The sequence below is a fragment of the Poecilia formosa genome, unplaced genomic scaffold (assembly GCF_000485575.1).
Source record: "Poecilia formosa unplaced genomic scaffold, Poecilia_formosa-5.1.2 Scaffold175, whole genome shotgun sequence".
NCBI lineage: Eukaryota > Metazoa > Chordata > Actinopteri > Cyprinodontiformes > Poeciliidae > Poecilia > Poecilia formosa.
In genome coordinates this window covers 909,337-919,243 of record NW_006800114.1, presented here as the reverse complement: position 1 = coordinate 919,243, position 9,907 = coordinate 909,337, and the positions used below count along the sequence as shown (strand labels likewise).

Sequence of the window (9,907 nt, the reverse complement as noted above, 5' to 3'; positions counted from 1 at the left end):
ATAACATGTATATACATGTTATCTATTGACTGAAGGTATATACTTATTTATATATTTGTTGACAGAGAAAAAGTTATCTTAATTCTGCATAAAATCAGAGTGCTCAATATGTTTTAATATAAAAATATTAGAGCAGTTTAGGTTCAGAAATAAAGCCTACAACGGTATGCAAAACGTTTTTTTTTTTTTTTTGGTATTTGCTCAGTGCTGTTCCGGACCTTGGACCTTATCTGGAAACCAGATTGGACTTTTAAACATGAAATGTGAAAATCCCACAGTGGAGGGTTGTTGAAAAGGGTCACAAATCTCTGTATTAGATAATAAAATAAAATAAAATAAAATAACATGAAATAAATACTCACTATGGGTGGCATCCTGGGGTGAGGCCATGCTGTGATGTGTTGTTGACGTGACAGTCTGAGTGGAGCTAATGGATGTCACTTTTTTGGCCGTAGGAGTGGCTGCCACTTCCTGGTTCAAAGAGAGAGAGAGAGAGAGAGAGAGAGAGAGAGAGAGAGAGAGAGAGAGAGAGAGAGAACTATCAGAGGAAACACCTGGACTGTTTCCACAGCATAAAGAAAAGGCGGCAGAAACAGCTGGCACATGCTAACACACACACCTGAAGTTTGGAAAATGACACCGCTAGGTGTTGGATGACATTTTAAACTCTGGATTCCAGTGACACACACACACACACACACACACACAGCAGGGCATAATCAAAGTCCTTGAGCACAATGTGAGCGTTAGGCATTGACGGGAAAGCAAACAGCACTTGGCTGAATTTTAATGGAGCAGACTGGCTAAAACCAGACATGTTTTCATACTACATCGGAACATGACGAACATGACACGTCCTTCTGCACGTGCTCAGGTATACGTTTTACTTTTTTATTATTTTTTAAACTAAAGCAGAAGTCAACTACAACAACGCTCCCATTCAATTGCAAATCATTCCCAAGGAGAACAAACACACCTGTGTCTGTGTGTGTTTGCAAATGTGCAGGTGATTTTTTTATTTTTTTTTTTTTCCTGCCATTTGCAAATCAAATGCGCTCCCCTGTGGATCTTTTTTTTTCCTTTTTTTTTTTTTTTTTTTTTTTACGACAGCTTCTAGCTGAGTGTCAACACAGAGCAACAGAAAACAAACTCTCTGCACAGCAAAAACCACACGGTGTGACATGTCCAGTCCGGTTTCAGTTCGCCGCATAAATTAGGTTTTTGGGCCCAATTTAAATAAAAAAAAAAGTGCAGCACAAAAAAAAATCCCATTTAACCAGTCCCCAGTAGATCTGATAGAAATATTTTTGAACACATTCACACATGCAGTAGATATAAAAGTAACAATGCCATTTTTTAAAATGTTTTTTTTTTTTTTTTTTTACTATCCTCTTGACATCTATCTGAAGTGTAGATTTGAAAAATAAATTCAACTTTCAAGCGGAAAACTGGAGATTTTTGGTCCAAACTGTTTTAGAACGATTGATTTTTCTGAAGAAACGTGTGATACTGCCACTACCATGCCTCACTGTGAGTAAATGCTTCTCTCCCTGACTTAATTACATGTTTTTTATGAGATTGTAAAGAGCAATACACATGAATTACCTTCTACTAAACAACAAACACCAGCAGCATTTTGTCGTTCAGAAATAAATCAAAAGTCGTTTGAGAAAGTAATCACTTTAAGGACGATGACTTCTGCCACCAGGTCATCGCAGCTTCTGAATTTTACCCTCTGACAGATTTGTTTATTTCCAACTTGGATTGTGACGCACAAAAGGTGTAAAAAAACATTTTTTTTTAAACGATCTTTTCCGCTCCCCAACGTGGAACGAAGCTCAAACCCAAGCAGAGCGCCGTTTCGAGACTTCACATTGAACCACGCCGTTTATCCAGCCAAGGTTTTCGCTTTGCTCCGTCGATGACTGACAAGCGGGAGTTGTCTTCAAAGGCGGACGCTCGACGAAAGCCGGCGCGCGCGTTTGAGGTGGTGCGAGCTCATTACTTCTCGACAGAACAGCGGAGAATGCCACCGAAAGAACCACTGAAACGATACAGACGTTTAACCTTCTTCACTCGTCAGACGGGTTCGTTTACCCTCCGCGGACAGCAGGCGTGTGCGGTGAATTATTATTCCATGCAGTGGCTGTGGAGGCTATTTGATGGATGGAAAAGCTGCAATTTGATGGAAAAAAGTGATTTTGTTTGAGAAATCAGTGTTCCTACATTTGATTCTTTTTTTTGTTTGTTTGAGGCTAATAATTAATAAAGGATTTCCAGTTATTTGACTGCTTGATTTCTAAAGAATATATAACATGTACAGGAAGGGAAATAAAGAGGTGAAGAATAATGTGTGCCTCCAGGCACTAAATAGCTTTTCCATTCATTTCCGTGACAGGCACCAATTAAAGCACTAATCCAAAACACTCCACCTTTTTTTTTTTTTTTTTTTTTTTTATTATGTACAGCACCTTGAACCGCCTTGCTGCTGAAATGTGCAATACAAATAAACTGATTGACCTGGTTGCAAAGCAAAACAAATATTTTTTTTTTGGATAATTACTATGTACTTCAGCTGAAGGTGCAGTGAGCATGTGAGCTTGAATTAGGAACTGCTGCCGACTACAAAAAAAGCAATTATTTTTTTTTTTTTACCCCAAACTGTGAAGGACACAAAAACTGAGAAAAAGAAGAGTTAGTTTTCAGCAAACTTTTTAGAAACATCTGAAAAAAACAAAAAATTACCAAAAGGTTCGTTTCTGTAACATGCAGTGGTTCAAATGCATGCCTGAGCAAATCCAATTAGAAATTAGAATTGAGGCAAGATTTGAGTAAACAAATTGACCTTTAGTTCAGAAATCGGGATGAGGACGACTTTTTCCTCTTTCCTCAGAGGATATTGATTTGAAGGCAGCGTTCAGAATCAAGAAGGGAAAAATAAATAAGAGATTGATGAAGTGTGGAGGGAGGCTCTTCTTCAAATCTGACTCAGGTTGAGCTGTTCCACAAAGAAAATCTGTCAAATGTTTCACTCTGTAAATGTGGTAAAGCTGATAGACAGCTTTACTACACACACACTGAAATGTAAGAGACACACTACTGTCCTGCAGAAAAGTAAACACCTGCCAAATATTGAAACTTTTTTATAGATCTCAAGAACCTGATCAGATTTGTTCTAAGGATGCACCGATTAACGGTTTTTTGTTGTTGTTTTTTTTTACTTCCAATGCCGATATCTGAGGTTTAGTATCGTCCGATACCGATCCGATACAGAAAAGCAGTACTAAATTGACTAAAAATGTTTCTTGTTTTTAAACACAGACATAAATGTACTGAACTATAAATATACTTGATAACTCTGCACATTTAAACACATCAACAGCGTCGCATGCTTGGTCAAACGTAAAAACAACTTTAATTTGTTCAGTCAGTGCAGTTGGGTGTGTAACAGCTGATAAATAATAAAGAAACTGAAACTGACAAACACAATAAGTTGACTACCCTGGTCAAAACATGTAAAATGAACAGCAACAAACCTTTGTGGGTGTAGAATAACAAAATGAAATGATTTTATTTTTTATTTTTTGGACTTTATGAGACATAGCAGCACTACAGGGAGCAGCAGATTGATGGCCTGATGCTTCATGCAACTGTCAGCAAGTGTTACGGAGCTCTGAATCGCCGCCATATGTTCTTTTTTGCACACATTGGCTGGATTAAGAGGGGAACGGCTGAAGAGAGCTGCTAGACGGGTGAAGGGACAGAGACCCTCTGCATATCTCTAATAAGAGACACTGCTTGGAGAAATCTGTCAAAATGTTTCTGGCCGGCCTGTCGCACAAGATAATCCCTGTGGGGAGAAAAAAAAAAAGGAAAAGAAGGCGAGAGAGAGATCCCTGGATCCTCTTAGAAGAAGCTCCGCTAATGAAATCAGTGCTGGCCATCTGGGAGCATTTCATGTGTGACAGACGCCTACAAAGGGGACAGTCAGAGCCGTGATGGTGGAAACCATGGTAACTGGAAATCGTACTACATGGGCCGACGCTGTGATTTCCGCCATGTTCGCGTCGGCGCCTATTAGAGCGGCGATCTTCAGGGCGCCCAGGCCGGTCTGCGGGGTTGAGCGCAGCGTCACATGTGAGGGGAACGCTTTACATTTTCCTCTAAGCTGCTGACACGTCTCCTAACGAGGAGGACTTCGGAGAGGACAGGCCTCTGCCTCGTAATCTGCCCCGTTTCCACACCGTCACTCCCTGTTAGCAGAAACTATCCCTGAGTTGAAATGGAAAATGGAACAAATGTTGCAATTCTGGTCCCCAATCGAACTGGGTCTACCTTTCTATCAGCAGCCCCAGCTCCTGTTTGGACAGTATTCCAGACCCTAAATTCCTAAAATAAAAATAAATAAATTCCCTCAATTTGTCTCCAATAGTCAGATGCCATTTCAACCAACTCTGTAAGATTGTTTCCTACAAAAGTACAAACAGCTACCTGGTTTTGTAGCTCAAATGGTCCTCTCATTCTTTACATGACCAATAACTGATGGACCTTTTTAAAAAAAACCTTTTTAATAAGTACATTAAGGCTAAAACTGTTAAGTCAACCGTTCTGATACTGTTACACAAATTGAAAACGCATTTAGGACAGGATGTTTTTAGCCATTCTCAGAAAAGCTCAGCATTGCTAATGTAAAAGGTGTTCCTTAATTTTGCAAGGAAATGTTGAATGGAATCCATTTATAGTAAAAGGCATTCTCTCAGTTCTTAATTAAGGAGCTTTCTAGTTTAAGTCACTGCCAATCAGTCAGAAAAAGAGAGGGTCTGTAGTTCATCTTTTATATCAACTAAACTGATACTGAATCCACACAATCAATGCAAACCCGAAGCACCACCCTTCTCTTAACGCCATCAGTCTGACTACAAAAGACATAAGAGCGCAATATTCTTCATTCACAAAAATAAACGTGCTCTCGTCAGTCTCACTGCATGTGCCACAGCTTAATGTTTATTCCCAAATCAATCCTTCACTTTCAGGTTTAGTTGTGGTTCCTGGACATTTGGTATTGAATAATTGGATCAAACCGTATCAGGGATATTGGATTGCATGCGAGTATGAAACAAATCATTTTGAACTGGATCTCTCTCCTTATGTAAACTGTATTTTCTTTTATGGTATTTAGTGAAAATATTTGCACTATTCATGCAGAATTTCCACAATTTTAAAAGGTAAAAAGGATTTATGGAACAAATCACACTGAATAAGGGAAACTGTGAGGTATTCATTAATTTGTGTGCTTATGTTTGGAAATCATTGATCATTACTAGTTTCAGGAGAACTCACCAGCTTCCTCAAGCCTCTATAAAGGCTGATCTATATGCTGCTCCTCAGTCCTTTGAACTCGGACAGCTCAGGATTTGCTCAAAGGGTTTTTTGCTGAAGCTGCTGAAGCTCTGGCAGTTGTTAATTCAGAAGGTAAGAGGACTCCTCTCCTCAATACGACACACTGAACTCTGTTTTGTTTTGCACTCTGTTACATCTCCATAATCGTTTTCCTTTCCCTTGCTTCCTCCTACGTTCCTCTATTTTTGATGTACTCTGTCTCTGCAAGAGATTTGTTATTCTGATTATCTTGTATTTTTTGTCACATTAATTCCCCCAAATGTTAACGTATTCTATCGGGATTTTAAGTGATAGACCAGCTCAAAGTAGAGCGTCGTCGTTAAGTGGCTGGACGGCTTTCAGAAATTCTGTGAAGTTTAAAAATTCAAAACAATCCAAGAAAACGAACCTGTTAGGAGGAAGACCACAAACCCTTAACAAGAGCCAGTTCCAGACACAAACAGCACACCGCCTGGCTGCGTCGATTTAAACAAGATGCTGTTTAAAATCAGAAAACAGTACAAAAAAAAAAAAAAGATTTATGCACTTGAAGACACATGCAGTGTTTCAGTCTCAGCTGACTATTCACAAGTCCTCTGGCTGTGAATGCGTCTTTATGCATTTGCTGGCGTGCTACATGGGTGATTGTTGTCAAACAGATCGCTGCTAGTGATGGAGGAAAACGGTCATCTGAGCACATCTGACGCCTCGCCAACAAGTCACAGTGTGTAAGTGTGCAACAACGCAGCCGTCAAATGAGTTATCCATGCCTTGTTTGGTAGTTCTTCTTTTGTTTTAGCAGGATGGATTTGTTATTGTTGAATTTTCTAATCTTTGTCTAAAATGTCCATAAATTACGTTGTGCTATTTATTCTGGACAGGTACAGGCTACGAAAATATCCATGTTAGGAGGTAATACATCATTATTGCTCCAAGTTTGGTTCTAGAATGTGAATGCAACTTCCCTATTATGTTAATTTATGTATTTGGTCAATGAAATCAATCAATCTAATTTTATTTATGTAGCACTTTACAACAGTAAGTACTGCACATTGTTTTAGTCGTTTTAGTCCAGGGATAAAAACGAGCAAAGAAACTAAATCACAATGAAATATTAGTCGAAACATAAACATGACAAAATACTACAATGTACTAAAAGCAATTCTAAATACATGTGTCTTCAGCTTTGTTGTCGCTACAGCTTTGTTGCTAACAGTTAGCCACAGATGCTAGTCCTTTTTGAGAGCCCAGCACTAACTATCATAAAATGCTTGTTTTAAAATCAGTTTGTATTGATTCTTCTTCTTAGACAATCAATGAAAACATAAGACAGTGGTAGAAAAAAAAAGCAACAGCTTCCATTTAAGTGACTGCAAAAAAAAAAAAAAAAAATTCCAAATTACAGAGATATTTCAAAAAAAAAGAAGAAGAAGAAAAAAAGCAATGCTCAGTTGGACTTACGTCAATCTTGTCAGACTTGTTGCAGCTGCATCACTTTAGGTTCATAATCCCAACTGTCTGAACATTCTCTAATAATAACACTATAAGTTACGGTTTGAATTATTCCTTAACAGTTCAAGTATATATATATACATATATATAAAATGTAAAAAATAATAAGTTCCTAATTAGAATGTTATTTTTTAAAATGACTTGTCTGGCTGACTTATCTAATAAAAACTGAAGTAACGTATGCTTTAAATTTCCCAGTTTTTATATAATTAGGTGTGAAACTGTGCCCATAAAGGAGCCCAAGATAATTAAGAAATAATTCAGAGTGCCTCTGCGCTAAAGGGAAGGAATATGTGAGAAAACCAAGTAGCTTGTCAAGAATGAAAGCTTTTTAACACAAGAAGGATCACTCCACCAAGTCCCAGGAACTGCTAATTGGCCTTTGAAAACAGTTTTATAATGTCTTTAATGTTCTCCAAGGCTCTGCAGGAGCTTAACAAGCCCGAGAAAACAAGGCTCTGGAAAAACAAATTCACAACAAAACAACCCAATAGCAGCCAAATTCACATGAAACTGTATGCAGACGAGAAGGGAGCAAAAACAAAAGGGAGCATTATTATTATTATTATACCACATTATTACCTTTAGACAGTCTAGATTTTGGCCCTCATCTACTATATACACTTGTGCACTTCCTGTACTTGAGGTAATAAGAGCCATCTGCCCTGATCCTGAAAGCCTCCATCATCAGGAATCAGTGTGGAAATGGGCTGGTTTTCTTTGCAGAAATAAGTAACAATATTCCAAAAGAACCATCGCAGAATAGGACAACAATATTATCAGGTTTCCAAAAAAATTAAGCTATAGCATCTCGTCTTGTCCGCGAGGGATAGCTTATTACAGCTGAAGAGGACCCTTCGACATTCCAATTGGCGTTCTACTTCAAATTTTTTGATTTGGAAAAAGAAAATTTAACTTAAATGGATTAGATCAGAGCAAACAGGTAATATTTCAGAACATTTATTTATTGGTAATAGCGAATCCATGGTTAATATTGACGTCATGGTTAGTTTTCATCCTCATTCATTCAGTTTTACATCTTGTTGACCCATCAGCCCACGCTCACCTCCCCGCAACACAGACCGTGTGTCACCTTTTCTCTGCATTTCCTCCTTTTCTTTATCATTATTTATAGCAGTGAAAAACAAAACCAGATTTTCCGTGTGCTAAAGTGTCACACTTCCACGCCCTTTCAAACAACCTCTTCCTCATGTCCACTTTACTGTTTTATCGACTTCCTCAATGTCTTCTGTTTCATTTATTGCTTTTATTATAACGCAAAGCTTGTCCAAAAACTCCCAGCCATATTTTCTAAACAAAAGTATTAGCCACCTGTAAATCTTGCACTCATGCTGTTGGTTTTCACAGGGGAAGGATTTATCAACATTTACTGCTTTCTTGTTTCGAGTATCCTCCAGCCTCTGATTTGGTTTGAGCCTCCAGCTGCAGAGGTTGCAGTTGGCTGGAGACGCTGGTTTCTGTCTCAGCCTGTAGGCTGTGAATAAATAGATGGGTGAATGGATTCATGTGTGGCTGTGGAGGGCCGTGGGAGATTATGTGAGGTAATTGTCACACTGAAAGGCACAGCCACTGCAGAGGGGCGCTGATTTGCACACACAAAAAAGAGGATCTAATAAGATTCACTGAGAGGTTGGCCGGTTTAGTTTCATCAATTGATGGATCACAATTACGCCAACAATTTAAATATGTTCACTCGTGTCCTTTAATGAGAACAGATTTTCTTTTTATTAAAAGAAAAATATGTAGACAGTTGCTAGCATGTAGGCTATACATGCTAACAGCTCTCTAAATGGTTGTGTCTAAATGCTAACTGGCTAAACATTACAACTGTCTACACGTCAACAACTTCCTACACACTAACAACGTTTTACATGCTAACAGCTTTCTACTCACTAACAACTGTCTGAACGCCAAACGCTAACAACTGTGTACACGCTAACAGCTTTATACACGCTTACAGCTTTCTACATGCTAACAACTGTCTACACGCAATGGTCTGGGTGTGCTTTGCTACTTCCAGACATGAACATCCTGCTAGGCTAAATGGCAATGTTCAGTAGTCAGTTTGTGAGCTTAACCCCGAGGTGAAGTTTCGGATGTTTATGAATTCCTACACAAACCAAGCACTTCACTGCCAACCATTAAAAGTATAAGTACCCATACACTCCAAGTGTAGCTCAGTCTTGACTTTCACGTTGCTTCTCGCACCCGCAAGGTTAAGAACGAAAGATGAATAGAATGCTTCATGTCAAGCCAGACACTGGGGAGGAGAATGTTGACAGAACAGAGCCACAAATACTGCCGAAGGAAAAGTCTTGACTAAATGTTGCATCATGCATTCAGCGCAACCAGCAGGGGATGGGATGAAAACACATCACACGAGTTTATTATGTCACAAAACTGCCTGAGAGGGAACTGATGCAGAAGTCGCAATGACCAGACCAGTAATTTACACAAATGTATTCTTCGCTCATATACAAAGGCATTTAAATTGTTAAACTTGTGATTTGTTTGTCATATTTCCGCGGCCTTGTCAAGTCTATCAGAATGCGACACTTTTGACTGTGTTTGCCTGTTTGTTTTGTAGGTAATCCTTTCAGTCTTGATTTGGCTTTGGGGGAGATAAAGCCTTCTAAAGCCCTCTCTCTCTGTTCTCACCCTGTTTTGTATTCCTACAACAAAAAGCTAGCAGTTACTTTTCCACACTAGTCTTTTTTTTTTCTCTCTCTCCCTCCCACTCTGTTTCTGGACCGTGCTTCTATTGTGGCCAGGATTGCCTGAAATCTTGATGTGGGCAGTTCACGCTGTTCCTCGACTCTGTCAAAATCAAAAGTTTGAAAGCATAATAAATTGCTTTTAAACGACTTTTTGGATTATCTAAGGGAGACTTTATAGGACAGAGTCTGAGCACAAGTAGACACAGGAAGCAGGAGTCAATGAGAATCTTAAATGACCTTCCATTGAACAATGGATGTAGCTGCTTTGTGGATTAACA

At 38.9% G+C, this 9,907-nt stretch overlaps 1 protein-coding gene across 3 annotated transcripts in view; it reads right to left on the bottom strand.

The window, feature by feature from the left end:
- xirp2a (xin actin binding repeat containing 2a) overlaps nucleotides 1-9,907 on the bottom strand; it is a 58,061-nt gene that overhangs the window by 33,650 nt on the left and 14,504 nt on the right. The window contains exons 1-2 of one of the 3 annotated variants that reach the window (XM_016678157.1): nucleotides 6,841-6,957; nucleotides 363-471 (exon numbers count right to left, since the gene is read on the bottom strand). In XM_016678157.1, coding sequence (XP_016533643.1) covers nucleotides 363-390 — 28 coding nt within the window. In that variant the 5' untranslated portion in view covers nucleotides 391-471; nucleotides 6,841-6,957. Of the gene's footprint in view, nucleotides 1-362; nucleotides 472-6,840; nucleotides 6,958-9,907 lie in introns of those variants that run through there. The other 2 variants (XM_016678158.1, XM_016678156.1) reach the window with 2 other exon arrangements.